Raw genomic sequence first — 25235 nt, forward strand, 5'->3', positions numbered from 1 at the left:
CGTCTAACACAAACCTCCATATATATTCACAAGGTATTACTTCTCGTACAAACCCTGTGTGCTTTTCACAAATCAGCTCTTGGATTTTAAATATTCGACTAATATTTGGAACGACAACAAGAACTTGTAATACAATGACCAAAACTCAACTTTTGTGAACGAAATTTCCAAAAACACGAACTAAACGACATTTTAAAAAAACGAAATAAACGCCATTTCAAAAAGACGACATGAATGACATTTCAAAAAGACGTCATGAACGACAGTTCAAAAGGAGAACATAGCTAAACCACAATTCGAAAAAGCGCAATGAACGAAGTTTAGAAAACGACGACATGGACAACATTTAAAAAACGACGACATGAACGACATTTTAAAAATGACGACATAAACGACTTTTTAAAAGGTGCAAAAATATGTAAAACTTTTCACCAATTATAATTGCCGATGACCAAATGTAGCAAGTAACTGCATAGTAAAACTTTAATAAAGAAAAATGAGAAGCATTGTTTGTATTTTAACGACTGTAACAATGGAATTTGGTACGAAAACCCTCCAAGAACCAAAATGCAAATAAATGATTGTAATTTTCTCTGAAATGATGCAAGCACAATGAGCGCCATGTAAATATCGTAGGGAAACACACAGCAAGGTATTTTCTGAGTATTGAAACAGAAAAAAAAGTAATTAAATATAAAGTTGACAAACTATGCAAAGTTTCTTAGCAAGCTATATTTGAGCTCTTTTGTGGCTTCTCTGGCTACAAATGAATAAAATTAACAACTAAAAAGGCAATTAAAGGAATATAAATCAAGCAAATAAAAAAGTAAAAGTACGAAAATCGTTATTTACTGTTCTTTCCATTTCAGAATTTCGTCTGAGTCTTTTACTTTCGAAGCTATTTTTTCTATTTCATCGCTAATGCGCCGTTTTTTCTCTTTGTACTTTTCAGCCAGCTTGGGTTGGCCATCCTTATCATAAAGTTGGTAAAGAAGTTTGTAGATTTCAATGAGTTGTGGATGATTTTTGCAAAGCAAATCTTCAATCAAACTTGAAGCTGTTACAAGATTTTCCTCGGCGTTTTCTAATCTTCCAGTTTCGAAAAAACACCTACCGAAAATTGACAGAATTTTCGCACTTCCCGGATTATAATCCGTGGGCACTTGTGGTCTCATTCTCTCAATAGCTTCTTGTGCATAATTCATGGCAAGATTGTAGTTTAAATGATCTTGCAACAACATGCATCTGGCTAAAATTTGAAGTACGTTAGAAATTTTAATTTCATCACCAATTTCCACGTAAATTTGAATAGCTTTCTGTAGCTCTTTTTCGGCCTTTTTACCATCACCTTTCTCTACTAGGCATAACCCAACATTTTTATGAGACTCAGCCAGCAAGTGATGGTTTTTCTGTGCAATTATTATGTTTCTAATATTTTGGGCTTGGCAAATGAAATCAAAGGCCTTATCTTTCATTCCAAGATCTGTAAAAAGTAAGCCCATGTTATTGAGTATTTTTGCCTTGTCAAAGTTTTTGCTGTCTAACGTAATTTTGGCTGCATCTCTGTAAAGGTTGAAAGTTTCCTCAAGTTTTCCACGTTGACGCTTGCACCATGCTTCATAGATTAATACTTGGACACGTTTTTCATCTCTGATCTCATAATGGCTGATTTTATTCAAACAGTTTTCTGCATCTTGATATTGAAAGGTTTGGAGATAACAGTGCACTTTTTCGATCAAGTTATCAACAATTAGATCATCATACTTTTGATCATCAAACTTCAGGTTAGCAAGTGTATCAACATTTGATTCGAATAATTCAAAAGCTTTAGAATAGTCTCCTTGCTCTTTGTAACATTTTGCAATGTCATAAGATATCATAACAGTAGTAAGACCATCGCTGACTTTTGAAGACGTTTGAGTACGTTTGCTAGACGTATAAAGACGTTCGCGAGTTCGGTGAGAGACAATTGCTGACTTATATTCTTCCTTGCTTTCGTACGCATGTCCTGCTGCCTTAGCAAGCCTTACTGCAACACTCAACGAATCATTATGACTTTCTACTTTATCACTAGAAGCCAGGACAACAGCCATTGCACTGGCAACAATGTCGACAAGAAACATATCATCCCGAACTTTTTCTTCTTCCATGGCATCTAACATCTTTTTTATATCGATCTCATCCAATTTGAATGTTTTTAAGGAATTACTACGTGGGAACAACCTTTGAAACAAAGTTTTATCCAATTTATGGCTTTTGACAACTTCTTCAAACACCTTATGGCCATCAGTTAATTCGTGACGTGCATAATTGATCCAACTTATACGATTAGAAGGATTTTCTAATTTGGGAGGTAATGGAGGTGCAATTGACAAAACTGAAACTATTTCTGCGTTTTTAAAAATTTCCCGTGCTCGTGGAATTGCTTGTTTTAACGGACAATTTCCTCCTAAACCACCATCGACATATTTAGTATTGCCAATTACGACTGGAGTGTCAAAGTAAAATGGAGCATTGGAGGATGCAAGCAAGACTTCGTAAGCCTTGTAATTTTTTTGGTCTTTATTTGCAGTGTCAAAGAGTACAAGATATTTGTCTGGATGAATTTTTTTGGCGACAGCCCCAACAACACCATATGAATCAATACGGTTTTCTAAGTCACTTAAGTCACACTCACCAAACTGATTCTTTATGGCTTTCTCCATGTTGGCTTGTGGATATGTCATATAAGGAACGGGGAAACAGTTTGGGATAAAAGAAATAAACTTTTGCATCCAAGTTTTTTTGAAAATGATCTCAGTATTGCAGCGATACATCTCAATGCATTCTTCCACACTCATCCGTTTCCTTTCATGATGGTTATCTCCAACTTTATTTCCACCAACCAAACCAAACGCAATCAGACCTCCTGTACTGGTTCCAACTATCATGTCGAAAATATCGGTGGGATGAATGGGATTCTCAACTTCTTTTAGATCATTGATCAAACTTTCTCGGACGTCGCGATCTTCCAAGAAATGCATTTTCCATTCATTACTTTCTTCATATACAAGGTAGTCTAATGTTTCAGGATTTCTCAACACAATCGTCGCCAATCGTAAAACGTCGTTCAAAAGTTCCAATTCCATTACACCTCGACTTCCCCCACCATCAAAAGACAATATGTTAATGCTGTTTTTCGTTGAATATATTTTTTGAATATCTGTAACAAAAAGTATAGAAGCATTCAAATCATAAAAACATCAACTTGATCAATGCTATGAACAACGATATTATGAATTAAAATATAATGTACTTGGATAGCAGATTTTAAAAATTTGCTTGATATGAAAAGACATAATAACAGAATAACTTGAATTGACATTTGTTGAAATCTGCTAAAAAGCCTCTTCCGAATTTTTTCAAGTTGTTGAAAGTGGTCAAATGTCAGCATATGACTGACTTACAAAAGATTACTTGTGCATACAATATCACGGACAAAAGCAGTCCAATTAGAAATTTTCACATGCCTATACATATTGAATGGTTTGTTTATCAATATTTTTCTTCATGTAATAAACAAATTATCACCACAATTCTTTCTCGTGTGATTTTTGTCATCCGTTTATTGTTATTTTTGTACTACCATTAGTATCTTTATCACTTACTTTCATCGTCTGAAGGAATACGACCGTCGATGTCTGGTTTTTGGCAAGATTGAGGATGTTTGCCATGAAAAGCCACAACAGGTTGCTATTTTGTAAAGAATGGTAATGAAATTTAGTAAGGGTGGCGGAATATTGATAACTGGTGGGAGGCTATATGGTTATATTCAAATTGCATTATCCGTTGTCACAATTCATTTTAATAGAAACTTAGAATATTGGCAATTCATACATGTATACTAGCCACCTCCCCAAACTATCATTCCTCCGTCGTTTTAGAAATTAAGTGAATAGCTCTTTTTTACTTCAAATATAAAAAATATGAAGAATGCTTAAACACATGCAATGCTTTTGTGCAAAAGAAGTAGGCCGCTCAAGTGTGACACCTTCCTACCTCCTTTTCATTTTTCATGAGAATATAAGTTTGCTCATTTATGCAAAAATATTGTCTGTAATTATATATGGCCCAGCTCTTGGAGTTTTTGGCAGCATTCCAACATATTTTGATTAAATAAAAGCATACTTATACAAGCCCCACCACGTAGACTTCATACAGTTATCAGGCTGGTTATGATTAGGAATAAGGTTCGGTTTTGGTCAGGCATGCAGGTAACTAAGTATTTCGTAGGGTATTCTAAAAGTATTTCAAATAAAGTTTGATTAACAACTTTGTTTCGCCCTTAGATATAACTTTTAAAAAATCCTTTATCATCAGTAGGAATGACAACGACCACATTTAATAAACGATGTAGAAATTTCCTAAATGCTTCAAAATATTATAGACATTTACAAAACAACAATGCAACTTATGTGCTAACTGGTCTAAAGCTGCGTTTGCACTTGCTTGCTTGTGCAAACTGATCCACTACTTTTGAGTTCTTCCAAAGGTCTCCTCGGCTTGTAATAATAAACACAATAAGCATCTTTTAATTCTTAAAGCACAACTAACAAATTACATTTGGACATTAGAAAAAAGGACAAGGCAAAGCTGGTTCAATTGCTGCAACTAGTGCGCAGGAGAGATTATACAGCATCAAAACGAAATGCTTCTCAACAAAGCAAATACTTTCTTTTATGCTGATTCACGTGGACTACATGCTCGACGTATTAGCAAATCAATGCATTACGCAGAATAAAATCTAACCGACATCTTTTATCAGTGAGAGTCGTGGATGGTACACGTTTGAGCAATTGCTTATTTGTATGATATGGGTATTCATATATATTCATTAGTGGCCTTTATAGCGACCTGGCGACAGCGATAGTGTGTGTCGGTCTTTAGAGGCTACCACAAAGTCGCTAAGTGGAAAAATAAAATAAGTCGCCAAACTCATGCACATTTTAGCGTATCTATTCCGCCAAGGACTTAAAACACCAAGAGATTTTCATCATCGTTGAAATTTGAATTGTAAACAATAAAAATCCTTTGTTGAATTGAACCAACATGTCGGCCATAACGCTACCAGCCGACTTATTGTGAATACAAGATATACGAGAAATTTTTAGAAAAGCGTCGAATGTACAGCTTGGGCTTTAAGGGAGGACAATTATTACATTCGATGCGTTTATTAGAGGGGCGTTCAATGGATCAGTTACGATATTAACATTATTGTCACTCAAAATTATTCATGAAAACTTACATTTTCCAAACTTTACACAGCCGATATAGGATCTGGAAGGTCTCGTGTCGCACCAATTTCCCCGATTAAGTGAAGGCTACATATGTAGATGAGTTTGTGCAATTAAACAAATCTCCTCAGTGGTAAACTTGTATCCATCTCTTCCGTTTCTCACCGTAGAATTAGCCCCAGGAGAATAAAGAACAAACTCCTCATCTCCATTAATTAAACTAAAACGTTTCCCAAGTTCATCTTTTTATACTAACAATACTATATTACTTCTTAGCAAACATATCCTTTAAAGGCTGCTTTTATCCATATCATACAAATAAGTACAAAGCCTGCAAAGCGAATTGTGTATATGAAAGGAACAAAGCATATTTTGAATGTCCGAACAAAAATCTGTTTAAATTAGAATTACAGAGTATAACGTAAACACTGTTGATACTGATCCTGAAAAATGTAATACTTATTTTTAAAAGATCACGTGGCGATATGGTGTCGGGCATTTTCCCAATAATCTTTTATGTGTGAAACACAGTGTTGCAAAATATACGGCGCATACATATTTTACATTGGATGCATCACTCAGAAATATTATAACAAAGCACAGTCATCAATTTGATACTGAGTACTGTATTGTTATATTATCCTTTCATTTGCACAGATCATTTTTTAGAAATATATAGCTAGTTACTTCATCCCTCAACATGTGCTGACAAAAACCTTTTGTTTTTTTATAAATTTGGTTGTGTGACAGGATACAGTATTGTTCTTTGTCAAGTAGCCTTGTTAAGTACAACCCTCAAGATCCCTTAACGACTACATCAGAAAACTGCCCAATAAAGTTTTTTTTATTTAAAGACGACTCACGGATGAACGAAAAATTGCTCATTTTTCTCTAACTATTAGACAAAAGTAGGCGATAAATGCTGAGATAAAATTTTCAACAGTAAATGACATTAATGCGATCATGTTCGGTAGTATTAATTTACATAATCTTTAAGAAGTAAAAGATGTTTACATATTTGCACAGGCTTATGAAAACCGACGAGACCTTTAGGAGAACTTAAGAGCTGATCAGTGCAAGCCCGAGACCTTTAATCTTCTTCTAACGTGTATTCATAATTGATTTGCAAATTCTCTTTAATTGATTGATTGATCTAATAGTTGAGCTCAGAGTGTTTTACACAGACTAATGTAAACACAACTCTAGACCAATCAGCGCACGCGTTTCATTGTGTTTACTTTATTAACTTATTTGAAGAAGTAAAACTTCATTCCCGAAACCAATTTCTCAGAAAAACGGAAAGGGAATCCTGGCAAGTCGCAAGCCATAAACGCAAATATTGATACGATAAATTTTCTATAATGAATTAGCACTGGAGAATTAAACAAAGCTAATATCAAAATCATAAACAACCGCATACATAGAAGCTTTGCTTAACAAGAAAGTTAAAAAACCAGTCCATTTTAACTCAATAATTGCGTGTTTTTTCACTGAGAAAACTAGATTAACATTTTGGCATTAAGTACTGGTACAAAGCACCCTGAACGAGTCAAACTGTCAAAGATGGTAGACGCGAGTCTGTTCGCAAACAGTGACAACAATCCATACCTTCTAAACTTTGAGGAAACTGTATTTAACTTCTTTCAACTATAACGGTGGGCATCATGTATCCCTTTGTGAGTTTAATACCCTAGTCATTTCCGGGAATGTTGCGGGAAGTAATGTGAGTCCAAATTTGCATGTCGACTCCAAGTGTCGTGTTGCACTGCAGGCTGCTCAGGGCTTACTGAGGGTTCCAATCGGGAGGCACGCGTAAGAGTCATGTTTAATACTGGCATTCATAAATCATTTGTTAGGTCTAAGGTGGTTAAGGCAGCGGGGTTATCAATCAAGAAGAATGAATGGCTTGAAATTACAACGTTTGGGAAGGTGATGAGGAATAATCAGCTTCAGAGTATTTGTGAGCTTGAGATTGCACCTTTCAAAGGGTCGAAATTGATTGAAATGGAAGAATTCGGTGTAGAATCAGTACCTCAAGGAGCAAATGAGCACGTCAAATTGCGTAAGGGGGAGTATCCCCATTTAAGTGACTACTGGTTTTCAGATGTATCTAAGTCTAAAGATGTGTTTGAAATAGATGTATTAATAGGTTCAGATTATATTTGGCTCTTTAAAAATGAAAATGGAAAGACTGAGCGTGGAGAACCTAATGAACCGGTTGCTGAAGACACAACTTTGGGTATGGTACTTTCAGGGCAGGTTAAGAGTTCGTGTGAAAGTGCACAAACGCGGCAGGTAAGTTGTGTTAATTTTGTCGCAGAAGAACCAAAAGCTCTTAACAATATCAATAAGCTGTGGATTTTGAATCTTTAGGTATAAGGGAAGGAGATCAAATGCATGAACCATTACAGGAGGTGATAAGTTTTACTGGGAAAAGGTATCAAGTCAAATTGCCTTGGAATGAGGGCCACAATCCCTTGCCCACAAACCAAAACGTCAGGATGAAAAGTCTTAAAAGGAAATTAACAAAACTGAGACAAGATCCATATTATAAGATAATTAAAGAGCAGTTAGAATCCGGAATAATGGAAAAGGTGGTTCAGTTAGAGAAACCAGGAAAAGTACATTATTTACAGGATTTCGATTGCGAAAATGATTGAGTAATAGCTTGAAAGCTCGTAGAGTGATTGCACAGGAAGAGGGCGAGTCTTCTATAAATTCTCTACCACAAGCTGATATAAAGAGTACATTTGAAGTAAGCCATGAGATTAAACTCGAAAGGATTCTAGGTCTTCCATGGAATTTTCATTGTGATACTTTTCATTTTGAAACAGGCCAAATTGCATCAAGGCAGTGGGGTCGGGACAAATAAGCTTTTTGGTATACTCTTTACGATTTCTTAGGAAAAGTTAGTCCAATTGTGGTAACTATTAAGATTTTGATCTAGGATATTTGTAAGGAAGGGCTAGACTGGGATAGTGATATTAACAACAATATGTGTACGATATAGAATGCATAGGTAAATGACATGAGCACAACACAAGAGATTGTTGTTAGCAAATGTCTATAAAGAAAGATAGATAAGCCAGTAAAATGTATGTTGCATGATTTTCCGATGCTAGTGTTAAAGATTATTTTGCTATACTCTACTTTGTCTTTGAGTTGACTGGTGCCACGATGTCGAATTGTTGACATCGAAGACTAGAGTTGCTCCAATCAAAGCACAGACGATTCCTCGACTTGAACTTATGTCAGCCTTGATCCTAGCAAAACTAATGTCTACTGTATTGATTGACTAATGACTATTGTATTGATTGAGATGTAGATATTGGGTAGATAGTAAGACTGTGTTATGATGGATTGAAAATAAAAGTGAATGGGAAAAATTTGTAAGACATCGCGTTATTGAAATTTTGAAATTGAGCGATAAGTCAAACTGGGGACCTTACTAAGGGGAACAAAATCTAGCTGATATAGGATCGCAGGGGCGGATCTAGGATTTTCAAACATCAGTCATAAAACGTCGGAGGCGCTCCGCACATGGGTGGGGGCGAGGCATTCTCCCCTGGGAAATTTTGAATTTCAGAGCCTTGGAAATGCCATTTTCAGCGTTTTAGAGCAATACAAAATGTATTTTGTGGGCATCGTTTTTGCGTAAAAACAACACATTTCGCAAAAAACAAATTCTCGAGCAATGTTATCTTTATATTCTCGAAAAGAACTATTCTACCACCAACCCCAAAAGAATCTCTACAGGCACAACTTTCAAACAATGTAATTTATGAATATAAATGTGAGTGTGATGCTCGCTATGTAGGTAGAACGTCTCAAAGGTTGGGTGATAGGATCAAACAGCATGTACCAACTTCGATCAGAAATGAAACGGTCCCCTCAAGAAAACAACAAAACGTGATTGTAAGAAAAGTAATTTAGTTTCATGTGACTCCGCGATAGGTAAACATCTCTTGAATAACTCCCATTATGCTGATTCTTATTCAGACGACAATTTTAGAATCATTCAGAAATGCCGTTCATTCTTTCACTTATGCGTCATGGAGGCTGTTTTAATTAAGTTAACCAGTCCCGTCCTCTGCTGACAAAAGGATTATGTTTTTAATTTATCCCTGTTTTGAGCATCATCTCCCCTTTTGGAGATGACGTACACTCTTTCTTGGCATTATAGATATCGGTAGATTCTAAATTTTCATTTAGCAGACGTTGACACCTGCGGAATAGTCTGCCGAAATGTATCGTGTCGTTTAATTTAGATCTATTGGATTAGTGCTCTTTACTTAAAACAGTTCTTTTAAGAACTATTAAATCATTGTATTACTTTTATAATTCACTATGGTATTTGCTATCTTTAGAACTATTTTCAGATTTATTTCTCGAAGAGGACGTTTACGTTGATAGTTTCGGACAACGCGAAAACTTTCAAAGCTGCTGCTAGGTTATTTAAGGATTTACGTAATAATGAAGAAGTGCATGGATACTTAGCACAGAGCCACATAGAATGGAAATTAAATCTTGAGAAATCCCCTTGGTGTGGCGGGTTTTTTGAACGAATGGTAGAGACAGTAAAGCGAATGTTGAGAAAAGTTGACAAGCAAAATTGACTTAAGACAAACTTCTCACAAAATTCATTGAAAATAAAGGAATTATTAACTCACAACCGTTGACTTGGCTACGATGAGACCGACGGGGAAGTATTGACACCCTCAAAGTTGATATTTGAGAATAGATTGGGTTCTTTATCTGAACATGTAATATGTACAATGGACAAAGATAAAGATGAGGCTAAGAGCCTTCGTAAACGTTATAGATTTATAATTAAGTTGAAAAATCATTTTTGGAATCGATGGAGAAGACAATATTTAACAGATTTAATAGAGTTTCACAAAGGAAAGGGTAAAGTGAAAGATTCAATTGCGAAGGTTGGAGACGTTGTGTTAGTTTATGATGAAGGATTAAAGCGTGGGTTTTGGAAGTTAGCATTTATTGAAAGGTTGGTTAATGGTAAGGATGGGGTCGTTCGGGGTGCAGCAGTTAGAATGGTTAAAAAGGTTTTGAACAAGCCTTTACAAGGGTTTTATCCTTTGAAAATAAGTGAAGAAGATTATATGAGGTCGAGGAACATATAGATAAGACTTGTAAAACTCAATCTAATCAGTTTAATGAGGAAGCAAGTAGAGGGTGTGTGTGGGATATTGCATTCTTTTAAGCATAGCAATAAAGTTTTTGTAGATAGGTAAGTTGGGTAGGGGTAAAACGAGGAAACGGAATGGCGGAATGGCGGAAAAGGAATGGCGGAAGCGGAATGACGGAAGTGGAATAGAAGGTAAAACGCGGAATATAAAAATGCTGTATAAAAGCTGTATATGGTAAAGTAATTATTAGTATTTGCCACAATAAACATATGAGTTGTTCAACTTTAGACAATGAGCGCATGTGAAAGTTAACAATTAACTTAAAGTTAACAATTAAGTTAAAAATTAAGTATTTATACTAAGTAAATCCGTGCGTATTTGCAAATTGCAATTGACTCTTGAATCATCGGAGTCATAGTCTTCACAAAACCCTGCAAATATTTCATGAAAATTGTCATAACTAAACAGCTCAACAGGCGATTACCAATATCTATTATATCTCATTCGTGCATATGGTACAAAAAACTTTAACTTAGTAAGAGCAGTATACTTGTATTTAACCAGCTTAGTGCATTCACTGTAGTTTATTTATTGCTTGGTTCATTTCGCTCACAGTACGTTTTGGAGAGTTTGATGAAAGGCATAAAGCAAATAAAAATATTTTGCTGCCCAGTCTTTCACAATTAGCAAATATTTTTTGTGCGAATTTACATAATCTCAAATCACAGCAAATTATCACACAATATGCTACGTTCACCGTTAGAAGTCTTTGTCACTTTGTGTGTGTATAATTATGCAAGCCTGAAAATGTTCTTGGAGACAACAGGAAGTTAGAATATTTTGGAAATTTTGAACACCTAAAGTACATAAGTATTTATTTTAAGTATCACTTGCACCTTCCCACGATTTGAAGGTTTCTTTTCCCCAACAACAAAGTATTTTATTTTTCAACGTATGGGACCGGAATTGTACAGCAGGAAAATCTCCTTAATCTAGTCTTCGTTAGTGTCAAGAGTTGCATAATCTCCAGAATATTTTTGCTAAAAGCTACATCCGAGTAGATCTTGTATTGCTAATTTTTGTTAGTGTATAGAATACTTTTTCAATAATAACAGAATTACCTTAAATGTAGCATAAATTTTTTCGACGTATACTATACCAAACACATTGCCAAAATCATGCATTCTTACAACGCTAGTGACAGATTTTTTCATTTACAACAGAAAGCATGAATGTTTTAGCCTCCTGTTGTCTCGAAGAACAACAAGTATCGTATATTTTTGGTTAAAAACATATAAGATACTTGTTTTACTATTTTTTAGCCAACCGACCGTGATGTTTGTTGTTCCTTTTTTCTAGTAATTTCTTCAAAAGAGCGTACATTCCAAGTATTCTGTGTCTTACAAACAATGTTTAGTTTTTTTAAAGGAAAATTCTTAACACATTGCAAGTATCTTAAAATAATTAATTGTATTTCCTGCTCATTTTGTGTGAGTATTTGCTGTCATTTGAGATTATGTAAATTCCACAATAAATATTTGTAATTTGTGAAAGACTGGACAGCGAAACATGTTGATTTGCTTTATACCTAATGCCTTTTATTAAACTCTCCAAAACGTACTGTGAGCGAAATGAACCAAGCAATAAATATACTACGGTAAATGCACTAAACTGGTTAAATGCAAGTATACTGCTCCTCCTAAACTAAAGTTTTTCGTACCATATGCACGAACGAGATATAGTAGATATTGGTAATCGCCTGCAAATTAAGCTTGCATTTGCTTATTATCCTGAGCTGTTTAGTTATTACTATTTTCATGATATATTTGCAGGGTTTTGTGAAGACTAAAACTATGACTCCGATGATTCGCGAGCAATTGCAGTTTGTAAATACGCACGGATTTAATTAGTATAAATAACTAATTTTTATTTTTGTTAACTTTCACATGCGCTCATTGGCTAAAGTTGAACAATCCATATGTTTATTGTGGCAAATACTTACAATTACTTTACAATATACAGCTTTTATACTGCAATTTTTTTATTCCGCGTTTTACCCTCTATTCCGCTTCCGTCATTCCGCCATTCCGTTTCCGCGTTTTATCACAACCCAGGTAAGTTCCTTTAACATTGGAAGTTTCTACCCTTCTTTGTTTTAAGTACATTTTCTAAGTTCTTTGTTTGTTTAGTTAATTCTATTTTTTTGTTGTAACGCGTGAGAACTTCAAACGTGATGAAAGAGTGAGTACTGCTAATGACGTGAGCTTGAATTATGTTTCCCAGTAATTACCGTTAGTATAAATAGATGTAAATAATTAACTCTAACAGATAGCGTAGAAATACTTTAGTGATGTATTGTACTTGCGGCTTGTAAAAGAAAAGGTTCAAAACGCGAAGAGTGTTAGTGAACCAACTCCTCGACAAGAACACAGCAGATTTTGAAGGTCTAAAGAAAAATCCAGGTAAATTAGAATTATAGAGCATAACGAAAACACTGGTGATATTGATTCTGAAGAATGTATTCTTTATTTGTGAAAGTTCATTTGGCGATTTGCCGTGTCGGGTAAACCTTAATAATTTTTTATGTGTGAAACACAATGTTGCAAAATATACGACACAAACACATTTTACAATTGATGCATTACTCAAAAATATTATATAGCAGAGTCATCATTTTGATACTGAATACTCTATTGTTACAGTATCCGTACATTTGCACAGCTCATTTTTTAGAATTATATAATTTCTGGACTATTTAATACGTATTGAAGAAAACGTTTTGTTTTCTATGGTTTTGGTTGTGTGACACTGACAGGTTTTTTTTTCGTTACTTAGCCTTACTACGTATAACCCTTAAAATCCTTAAATGAGTAAAACAGAAAACTGCAAATTAATTTTAAGATGACTGACGAATAAACGAACATTTGTTCATTTTTCTCTAATTTTTGGCAAAACTCTCAAACATATGCTGAGATAAACTTTTCATAATTAAATAACATTCATGCCTTCATGTTTGGTTGTATTAATTTACATAAATCTACGTATTTGTACAAGTAGAAATTTTACATCTCATTACCATTTTCTAAAAACAAGGTAGTGAATCATGGCAAGTCGCAAGCCAGAAACGCAAATTAGCTTTTCTATAATCAATTAGCGCTGGAGACAAAGCTAATATCAAATTCACAAATAATCGCGCACATAGAAGCTTTGCTTAACAAGAAAGCCGAAGAGCCAGTGCGTTTTAACTGAATAATTAATTACTTGTTTTCAATTATAGAAAACTAGATTAACATGTTGGCATTAAGTCCTGTTCAAAACGCCTTGGTCGAGTGAAAGATGCCAAACGAGTCGGTTTACAAAACAGTGATAAATTTTCCATGGCTCCAAAACTTTTAGGAAACTGTATTTGACTTCTTTCAACTATCACATTCAAATAAGAACAATTAGCTAATATTTTCTATCAGCTATATTTACAGGCTGTAAGTTTTTGTCTTGTCTTTCGAAATTTACTTTTGATTACATTGAATAAAATAAATTTAATGTTTTAGTAGCCAAAGACCGAATATAAAAGCATAAAAATCAAACAAAAAAATAGGGTTATGAAAAAAGCTCTCCACGATTTTTCAATCTTAATTCAATTTATCTTGAACTGAATATTTTCTACTTTCGCAGCTATATTTTTAATTTCTTTGTTGATATTATCTTTTTTCCTTTTGTACTCTTCCGCTTGCTTCAAATTCCCATTTTTCTTATTTATTTGGGAAAGAGCTTCGTAAATTTCGACGAGCCATGGATGATTTTTTGAAAGCAAATTTTCGATTATACTTAAAGCTTTTAGAAGATTTTGCTTTGCTTCTTCATTTCTTCCAGTTTTGAGAAGACATTGACCAATAATTAGGCGGATTTTAGCAATTCCAGGATCATGAAATTTAAGGATTTGTTTTTTTCTATTTTCCAGAGCTTGTTGTGCGTAGGATAAGGCAAGATTGCAGTCTGGTGAGCGTTTTAAAAACATGTATTTCGCTAAACTTTCCTGTACATTGGATATTTTATCTTTATCTTTAATATTCAGGTAGATGCTAAGAGCTTTATCCAGATTTTGTTTTGCTTCATCGTAGTCACCATTTTCTACTTTGCATAAGCCAACATTTTTAAAAGATTCAGCCACTAGAGGATCGTGGCTTTCCTCCTTACATGACTGCTTTCTCAATTCTTGGGCTTGGATAATGAAATTTAGGGCCTTTTCTTTTTTTCCTAGTTCTAAAAAGCATAACCCCAAGTCATTTAGTATTTCTGCCTTCTTGAGGTGATCTATTGTAATTTCTATTGCCTCCTTGTAAAGAGTGACAGCTTCCTCAAGTTGTCCAAGTGTTTTTTTGTATCTTGCTTTAAATGCTTGTACTTGGGCACGTCTTTTGTCATCACTGATCTCACATTTGTCGATCTCATTAAAACAGATCTCTGCGTCGTTATAACGAAAAGTTAAGAGGTAACAGTCTACTTTTTCAATCAAGTTATCAATAATAAAGTCATCATACTTTGGGTCAACATACTTTGGGTCAGCTTGATGATTTTCAAGTTCTTTTACGTTGAAATCAAATGAGCTGATCGCTCGCAGATATTCTCCTCGTTCTTTTTGACATTTTGCAATGTCATAAGAGATCTTGAACATTGTACTATCACTGCTGACTTTCTTTTGCAGACGTTTGCTTATTTTGTACGAAAAAATTGCCTTCTCATGTTCTTTATTTCTTTGGTACGCAAGTCCTGCCGCTTTAGCTAGTTGTGCTGCAATGATCAAATTGGTTTTCTGATGAAATTTTACTTTTTCAACAAAAGCCAGGACAACAGCCATTGCAGTAGCAACAACGTCAACGAGAAACAAGCCATTTTGAACCTTTTCTTCTTCCATAGCATCTAACATGCTCTGAACATCGGTTTCATCAAAATTGAATCGTTTTAAGTTCTCGCCACGTGGGGACAACCTTGGAAATATGATGCCACTTAAACTGTAGTTTTCTGCCATACTTCTAAACACCGCTATTTTATCAGTGGATTTATTCACAAAATAGCGAAACCAACCTAAAAGACTACTACTGCTAGAAAGAATTTCTGATTCCCGAGGCAAATCGGGAGGTGCAATCGATAAAGTAGAAACTATTTGGGCTTTTTCAAAAAGTTCCTGGGCTCGAGGAATTGCTTGTTTCAAAGGACAATTTCCATCAATACCGCCGTTGACAAATTTATCATTGCCAATTTCTACTGGTGTGTCAAAGTAAAATGGAGCATTTAAAGTTGCGAGCAAGACTTCGCAGGCCTTGTAATTCCCATATTCTTCTCTTGCAGTATCAAACAGTATGAGATCTTTGTCTTCGCCCAGTTTTCTGGCTACAGCACCGGCCTTGGGCTTAGAGGGATCCTTTCCGTCAAAATCACTTAAGCGGCAATCACCAAACTGATTATGCAAAATTTTCTCCAAGTTGTCACGTGAATACGTTACTAGTGGAATACTAGACAACATGGGTGCGTGAGAAAATAGCCTGTGTAAAAACGAGTTCTGGAATACACTTCTTGTGTTGTCGCAATACATCTGAATGCACTCATCAACACTCATCCGTTCTCTAGTACTGTGGTCGCTTCCAAATCTTTTTCCACCAACCAAACAAAACGCGCTCAAAGCTCCAGAATTGTTACCAACAATCATGTCGTACACATCGGTGGGATGAATGGGATCTTTAACTGCTTTCAAGTCACTGATCAGACGAAGTCTAACATCTTGATGTCCTAAGAAATTAACCTCGCTTTTATTTAACTCTTCATTCCCAAGATGGCTCACCGTCTTAGGATTTCTCAAGACAATTGTTGCTAATCGTAAAACATCATCTAAAATCTTAAGTTCCATCACACTTCGACTTCCTCCACCATCAAAAGACAATATATTAATATTCCTTTTTGTTGAATCCTCTTTGACGTTTGAAATCTGCATGTAAAAGCGATTAAGTAGTATATTTTAATGATTTCAACAACCCATCCCTTCCCCTGGAAACCAGCAAATCGTTTTGGTGAACAAGAGATCGATCCAGTTTTAAATCTGATCATGGCTACTGACCAAAATAGCAGTTTGTCGTGTATGCAATCATTAACCTGTTCGACTTAAGAATTTTGCCAAGTTTCTGTTGTGGATTTCGTGGGAATAATTTTAATTGTCGTCTTGTGTTTATTTGGGTATTAAGCATATTATGCGTCACAATTATGTATTAACAACTTATTGTATATGAAAAAATAAAAATATTGTCCGACTATCAGAACAGACAACAAAAATTGTACAAATCAGATTTTTTGCCAAACATTTTTGATGCTTTTAGCTAAAATAGAGAAGGCTCCGAATAGCTACTTTTGAGAATCGTTTCCTTTTCATAAGGCTTACATAGAAAAAAAGCGTATTTACAACGTATCGAGCTTGAACGAAATAACTTCTTTTGGAAGTATCATCCTTCGAAATATTGTGCTTTTAAATGATAGTTACTGATCTCAGCCATGTGGTGCAACTAGCATTGTTGGTCTTATTATGTAGAGTTTACAAAATTATTATTTATTTCTTCGAAAATCTTTTTTTAGTGAGTGAAGACCAAAATATTACCATAACTTGAGTACAATAAACGGGCTGAGCGCATGCCTCGCTGATTTTAGCTTACAAACCATCAAGCATAGAAAGACGGAGTGCAACATGACAAACAAAGTCGCTTACACAAAATCAATGGATTTTTGTGCGCTTGTGCTGTAATGAGCATTGACGCAATTGTTTTGAGTCATTTATCGGAAAATTTATGTAAATGAATATTTTTACAACGCACCTCATTTGACTGGAGAGAAGAGTTTGCCTTCCGTGTTTGAAGTTGGCCACGATAACTTAGAAAGCCAGGACAAAATAAAACTTTATTAAAAGTGAAAGGTTTTATGATTCGTGAAGTCGCTGCCCAAAATAGACGTTCAGTGGCCATCGCAGGAGGTTACTATTTAAAAAGGAATGTCAACAAATTGAATGCTAGGCCATTCTGCACTAATTACCAATGTTAGAACACTGCTTGCTTTAAAAAAATTTGTCGTTTATTTTAAATGTCTTATAACCATTGTGCTCTTACGAAATTATGGCAATGTTAGAACATTCAGATTTAAATTACACTATTTGCCAAACCAGCAACTACATTGCACGGGGACTATAATGTCCTAACTAGAAAAAATTATGTGGCTATTAGCTAGCAAGAACATCATTAAGAAATTTCTAACAAACTCAACAGAATTTTTACATAGTATACATTCTCTTTTTACAATTGTAAATAACGTCTAACAGCACATTACCCATGCAATTTTATCTGTAGAATACACAGTTTTTGATTAAATATCAGAATGACATAGGATTAACACAACTCAAAAAATAAGGTGTTTCCTCAACAAGAATGAAGTTATAAAAATATTCAATCAACAAAAGACCTATAATACTGGCATTTATCACTGAGCAGCAATTCAAATCAGCAATTACTTGAACAAATTTTAAGGCTTCAACAGAAGTTTTAGCTACTCATTTGACTTGATATGAAAATAAGCAACCTTCGACATGCACCTATAGTCTGTCTATATAAATGCAAAGTTGATCTATGCTCTACGGAATAAAGTATGAGGTATTTGTAGATAAAAAACTAACTGTTGATTTTTACAAACTAAAATCCTAAAACAGTTATTTCAAAATAGCACGGTTCCAAATATTAGTTTTAAATTATCATAAAATGAAATTGAATGTTCTCAAACAGACACGTTAAAACGGCTTGTTCTAAATAACTCCCCTCTTTGAAAATATATGGACATATCGATTTGGAGGATGAATTTGGTTGAAATAAGAGTAGTCTGAACTGCTTTACAATTGCAAATTGTTCACAATACATCGCCTTCATATCGCAAAAATTGGTCATAATTCAACTCATATTCTGTTGTTGAAATGCACATGCTACAAAAAAAACCAGCGCGATATAATAAAGAAGTGCGAAATATGGCTTAATACGGCTTAGTACATAATTGAGAAATTAACAGCGATAGGAAAAAATTACATTGTTTTTAGTGTTAAAGTACAAAGTAGGTTTGATTGTTCTGTTCACGTTTAGTAGTGAAAGAACAGTTTATTCTAAGTGCTATATATGTTGACTAATTAAAGTATGGTAAAATATTGACATGACAATCTTTCTTTAATCAAAAAGGTGTTATATCAAAAAAGTTTTCATTTTTTTGTTAATTAAGTTGGAGCAATTTAAAAGACCGTATTTTCAATCACCGCAATGGAAAGGGTGGCGACAACGGAGTCAACCATTTATACTTCTTTATACCAATACCTTATACTTTATACCAATTTATACTTCTTACGACATGTGTCGCGCGACACTCTGGCTTGTGCAATCTATGGGCACGCGCCATCCGACAGTCAAATATAGCATTTATAGTAAACGCGACAACCCATGCGACAACCGCGCGAAATCTGCATTCAAATTCAAAATTATGTTGATATTTACATCAAGTAGTGCATTGGCAGCATTATTAAAATTCTTTGTGAATCAAATGAATTCATTTCTGCTAAAATGCTAGACAACCACGACACGCTAATGACAATAGCAGGTATAATTTTTCCGCCAGGATTGCCACTCTTCGATTTTAAACGCTTTTTGGCTTTCGTAAATCGGTCTCGTATTTTCTTCCATTTTTGTCTGCAAACAGCATGATTTGTTTCGAGCTTTTCGCGATTTCCTTCCATGAATTCGTGGTTTTTTGTAGGTCTTTATAATCCCTTCTAGACGAGTCTTATATATATGAGGGTATTTCCTAACTTCTTCCGCTAATCTTTCTTCGAATCCATCCATGATTTAAAATTTTTTCATATTTGTGATAAATATATGCTGAGACAAACACAAATGACTAACCACGTGTTATTAGATAGCCAATTATCTTGCGCGACAATTCGACAAAATGTCTGCGACGTTACAACTTTTTGCGAGGCGCACGTGTGCGACAATACGGTGAAATTACGTCAAATGTTACTTCCGTTTTGGTGATATGACGTCATATTCCTCATGCGACATGGCGCGCGACACTTGTCGCACGAAGTATAAATTAGCCTTAAACTACCATGAATTCTATGTCAACTCATCGCATTTGCAAGTTTAGGAAATACGTTTTTAAAACTGCATTATTCAAAATAATTGTTTATAACTATCATATTTTTTCAAAACAGCTTAAGCGAAACTTTATCGAAATAGCATACTAAAAAAGCTAACAGGCAACAGCAATTTAAGAAAGTATCTATTGAAATCGCATATTTTAAATAGTTTCTTTTGAAATGGTATCGGTTAAAATAGAATGATTTGAAATGTTTCTGATCGAGAATAGATATCATAAGACCTATAATTGTCAGACTTTTGGCTATTTTGAAGATGGATTTTGGTGTACTTATGTGTAACGGTTATAGTTCATCATTTTCCCACATGAAATGTAAAACTATCAACAAGCATTGTTCCACGAGCAAATGTACTTATTCATTTTATGTATAATTTATGCATATAATTATTTTCATGACACGCCTCTGTCACTGGGAAGAAAGAAATTGTTCACGTGATAAAGTCGTGATAACTTTGCAAATCTTGTAAAAAAGATGCTGTTTATTTCGACAAGAACGGAATTTGTAGAAATGTCTTCCCTAATTAGACGTGCGGTCGTAATCAAAAGCCACAGAAGGTTCAGATTTAGCTAGGAATATTAATACTAGCGTATCGATTTGACTATCAATGATGCTACCATCAAACTACTTTACACGAACCGATTTCCTTACTAGCTATATGAAGGCTATAATGCAAGTATATAAAATAACAACATTTTTGTGCTCTATTTTTAACGAATCAGCAGAAGTTTTAACATTTTTATATTACACCTACTCTTTAAACTATTGAAATTTTCTTTGAAAAAGTTATTTTATCTTGATCCCACTGCAATACGAAAAATGCTTGAACACACACGTTGTCTTTGTGCAACAGATCAATTAGTTGATATAAAGAACTTCTAGCTTCTATATATTGTATTTAATTGTATGAACTGCGCAAAAATTCCTGCTCGCAATCTTACATGCTTTTGTGCCTTCAGCTAAAGCAAGTCGTACTTGGTGATACTTTGTATAGTTACACTGGTATCAATTCAACCTCACACGGAGTAAATGCTTTACATGGTTGCAAAAATTTATAAAAGTACATCATGTATTAAGAGTTGCAATTTCAACAAGTTGAGATTGGCATAAACATTCTTATAACACCCACTCTCAAAGCTTATAAAAATTGTGTTGAACAGAAACATTGCATATTTTACCAAGAACACTCATTCATAAGACTTTAGTGAGTTCGACGTTTGAAACAGGCCTAATATAGAAAAGAAGTAGAAACGACATCTCTTCGCAAAATAAATCCTTAGACATCATACTTATGGCTTCGAAAGAGTGCTTCATCGAATATACTTAAAGTACAAATGTTTATATGATTGGTGACGTGGAATGTGAAAAATTGATTAAACGGAACAGGGTAATTACATGCAAAAAACCGAGACGCAACTCTTAAGAATTACAATAAAGGTTTCACTATCAGTGTGTGTTTTACAGCAGCTTAATAAGTATGACCACTACTTAAACGTTGCTACATTGAACTAGCCAAGCTCACAAATTTACATCAAATAAGTTCGTTGTCAGCTTATGACACTTCAGCAATTTTGCAGAGCAATCTGCGTTTTTTTTGTGTGAGAGTTTGACTTAAATAGGTAATAAGGATTTATCTTTCTATGTTCCCTTTAATACTTGATATAATAATAGATATAATGTAGATTCTAAAGTGCTATGCCACAGCATGGTAGCTAGAAAATAATTTCAAAATATGTACTTGCTCAAAAATTAAAGTTGAAATCTACAAGTGTCACGGCAATAAACAAGACTCCACGGTGGAAGTGAAATATACGAGACATTATGATATATACTGCAAAATTATCAAATGCAAAATGGCGTCAAACGATTCGATTCGGTGTATTCAAAACTCTTTTAATTCATTTTTACCAATTTATTGTTGAGTTCACTGATTCAGACTAGTTGCACGAAGAATTTTCCCTTGAAAGACTTATCTTCATTAATTTCTATAATAGATTTAAGTATGAGGAAATTGGTATGTTTTCAAGAAAACATCATGAAATACAGTATGTTAAGCATTTAGCATTGCTACAATTAAAAGTCTAATGGCCAGTTTTGAGCGAAAAACGCGAAATATTGACTACAACTAAGATGACCTTGAGAGATAAATTACGGAGTTCGTTGACGCATATGTTTGCTTAAAAGACATTGTTCCGTTTGGCATAAACTTCAGTTAAACAAAAGTGTACCCACATAAGTTCCTAAACATGCTGTGCAGTCAGTTTAGCGAGAAATTGACCTAGAAGAAATCTAGAGAAAAAAGTGTCATCGACTTAAAAGAAGAGCTTGCTATAATCCGTCCTAACTACAACGTGGTAGATACCAGTAACGGATCTAGCGATGCATCTGGCACAACACATAGAATTGTTCTCATGTAATCGTGTACGCTATTTTGATTGGATACTATAACGGACCCGAGCTGAAACTTAGCCCGGGCTGAAATTGCTTTATGTAATTGATCCTTTACTTAGCTAAAACTTCTGCCAGCCATTTTTATTGTTTTTTTTTTACAATAACTTGAAGTGTTTTATTCGAAAATTTGTGCTAAGATTCAGTAGCGTGGTGGTGCAATTTTGACTGCGGGGGCCTGTTGCATGTCAATGTCACTCCACATGACCTCCTTGTGAGAGATGAATTCTAGATAGAGATATATAGCACGCGCACGATATATACAAAGAAACTGATGTATAATTGAACTCAAAAATCTAGCATTAAAAACCATTACAGGGCCAAAGCAAATTTTGCACCCCCTTCACCTTTGAACTAATGAAATTTGCAGTACATGCCGCAGTATTATTGAGTCTCGATACTTTATGTTAGCCTTTGCATTTTGATTACACTTTACCGATTACTGCGCTACCATTAGAAAATTAAAAATAGGTAAGCGAATAGCGTAAATGACTAATATTTAATTAGCTACATGAGAAATCACTAGAGAAGTCCGACGGTCATATTTTTGTAATCATAACATAAATATTATAGATCATTTATCAACAAAAATGATAATTTTGTTTCCAATTACCACCAACTAAAAGTCCGTTTCTTAGTTTATTAGCTCGCGCTCTATGGACAACTGATTTAAACGACTGAAACAAGTCGGACGACTGTTTGAGAGGCAGGCTTCAGTCAATGACTAAATAGACCTGCTAAGTAGGCTTGCCACTCTAACAAGAGTAGCGACGTCCTCAAGAAATCTCAAAAATTTTAACAAAAAATTAATTTTTTTTCTCTTCAATAGAGAATCTTCACAACAAAATCTTATACAATTATATTTCTATTTTTAATCCTACGGAAGGTCTTGTATTGTAGATGATTGATGTTCAGTATTAATACTAATCTTTGGTATACCTGTATGATATTTTGAGATGTTTATTTCAACTATTGCCAGTAAAATTTTACGAATTTCCTTAATTTCATACTTTCGAATATTTTCCTTAACGCATCATCGTCATGTAGTCGTGTCAATTCGTGAATTGCCGTCCTAGCACCTGGACATCTGGACATTTTTTAGTATAACATTGTGGTTAGCCTGTAAGCAGGCTACCCACAAATAATATTATTAAGCATGGATTAATAATAAGATGCAATGCCAGTAACGATTCCTGTCTGTGGGAGAAAGCCAAGAAAATTGATTGAAATAGGCAAAAACTGTACAATTTTAGGCCTTGTTGCGCCCCCTAAGAGGACATTAAATTTGGCCCTGTATGTTGTCTACAGTTATTGTGACAATTGACAAGTCAGGTGTTGTAGCCACATAAGAAACATCAAGAATGCTCCTCAATTACTTTATTCCTTAATACATTGTAAAACGACCCCCCTTACAAGGTTTCATTTCGATCAGTCTTCCTTTTTCCCAAAGTTAACTTCATTTACTGTATATTATAACTGTGGAAATAACTGTTCTGCTTCAATTCATTTTTCTAGCCCAAATTTAAAACTTCGTGACTCATATTCATTTCTGCGCCCCTCCAGAAATCAACAGCTAGGGGCCTCGGCCCCTGCCCCGCCACTGCTAAGATTGCTTAAATAATGTAGACTTACTATACAGTAATAACTAGGGGAATTAAAGCACATATATTAGCGAATGGGGAACGAAGTAAAAGGTTAAAAATGAACAAAACAAGAAACTTCTTTTACATCAAAACCATTGTGCTGCTTTACAGCTTCCCTTTTCTCTATTTGTTCGCATGTCTGTATTTTTTATTTAGTAACCGCCATAGCGAACAATTCAACCTGTTAGTGGCCATTGCTTGCGAAAATGAAATTACGAAACGAATCTGGCCCCAAGAGAGTCACAACACGATGCTACACACATTGTGTGTCCGCCTAAAAGTTTGTCAATCTTGAGTTCTTTAACGCAACAAGAATCACTTTGGCAATATCGCCAGACATCAGAAACCAAAAAATTAAAAAAATTTTTTCTTTGAACAAACGTGTCTACTTAAATATGGCAAAATTCGTGTAAATCAGACGTACCTGTGTCGAGAGAAGTGAAGAGCTTGTTCAAATCAGAAATTTGTCAATATACCGTAAAAAGTCTTGAGAGAAATGATGGTATCTGATTCAATGCGATTGCTTTTAGAATTTGTGAAGCTCCTTATCATAGCAGACGTAGAGTCGCAGTCAAACACTGCTGGTTGCTATCTAAGATAGAAGGAATGTTGATGAAATTGAACGAATCTTATTCGTTGGCAAATAATTAGTTATGCTACTAGCAACTGTTGCTACAACAAAAATGTTTAATTAAAAACAGTGGATTTTAGTAAATGGACAGCTGTTTTTACATTTGTAGTTCACCCATTTGATCTAAACTCTCTGAAATTATGTCCTCTCATTTGTATTTAGCATTTCCTTGACATATAGACTTAGCATATCTTATAAAACTTAAATAGTCTGCAAGTGCAGAGTGTCAAGTCACGATAAAACTTTTACATACATAAATTATTCGTAATAACAGGAGCACTACATGCGGTCGTTTCCACAAGAACCAGCTAATGCAAGCCTGAAAATTTAACTAGCAATCTTATATTCTATAATAATAAATTACGTCAAAATTTATCCATCTTAGTTTCAGTGTGTTCTCCTCAAAACACTCCTTATTCATTTCACTTTAATATAATAGTGAAAGAAATAAATAAAATTCGTTTTTTTTCTTCCCCAAATGACAACTGACAAATTTGCATTATATAAAATAAAAACAATAAAACGCCTGCGTTGATTGGTTGATAGCTGAGCCTCAATTAAATCAATCAAAGAGTATTTGCTAATCAATCATGAATACATGTTAGAGGAAATATTAAAACCTCTGCTTTGAATTTATCTTTATCACATTATTGTTATTTTGTAAAAGAAATATAAAGATGTTTTTGCCCTGATCTGCTTTCGAGTTAACGAAGCAACTACACGATAGCAATTGGACTCTCTTATCTGTCCGGCCACCCCGCTTATCGGTCTAGGTTATTCCAGACCGTCCACTGATCTGGCTATTGACCGATGGAATAACTTAAATTAGCGTTCTTAAGCAGGAGCGGATCTAGGATTTTTCAAACATCAGTCATA

General features: G+C 34.6%; 1 protein-coding gene across 1 annotated transcript; it reads right to left on the reverse strand.

The window, feature by feature from the left end:
• Positions 1 to 848: 848 nt before the first annotated feature.
• On the reverse strand, positions 849 to 24990 carry LOC124434311. The gene is made up of 6 exons (XM_046984198.1): positions 24980 to 24990; positions 24153 to 24306; positions 17275 to 17433; positions 3648 to 3732; positions 3571 to 3581; positions 849 to 3202 (listed from the first exon to the last, which is right to left on the reverse strand). The coding sequence occupies exon 6, from the start codon at positions 3126 to 3128 to the stop codon at positions 849 to 851; it is 2280 nt and encodes a 759-aa protein (XP_046840154.1). The 5' UTR covers positions 3129 to 3202; positions 3571 to 3581; positions 3648 to 3732; positions 17275 to 17433; positions 24153 to 24306; positions 24980 to 24990.
• Positions 24991 to 25235: the final 245 nt, after the last annotated feature.

Source organism: Xenia sp. Carnegie-2017, unplaced genomic scaffold (genome assembly GCF_021976095.1).
Source record: "Xenia sp. Carnegie-2017 unplaced genomic scaffold, XeniaSp_v1 HiC_scaffold_14, whole genome shotgun sequence".
Lineage (NCBI taxonomy): Eukaryota > Metazoa > Cnidaria > Anthozoa > Malacalcyonacea > Xeniidae > Xenia > Xenia sp. Carnegie-2017.

What these genes read in the sequence shown, in the direction of transcription:
- LOC124434311 (XM_046984198.1), bottom strand. Translation starts at nt 3,128, where the DNA reads ATGGAATTGGAACTTTTGAACGACGTTTTACGATTGGCGACGATTGTG.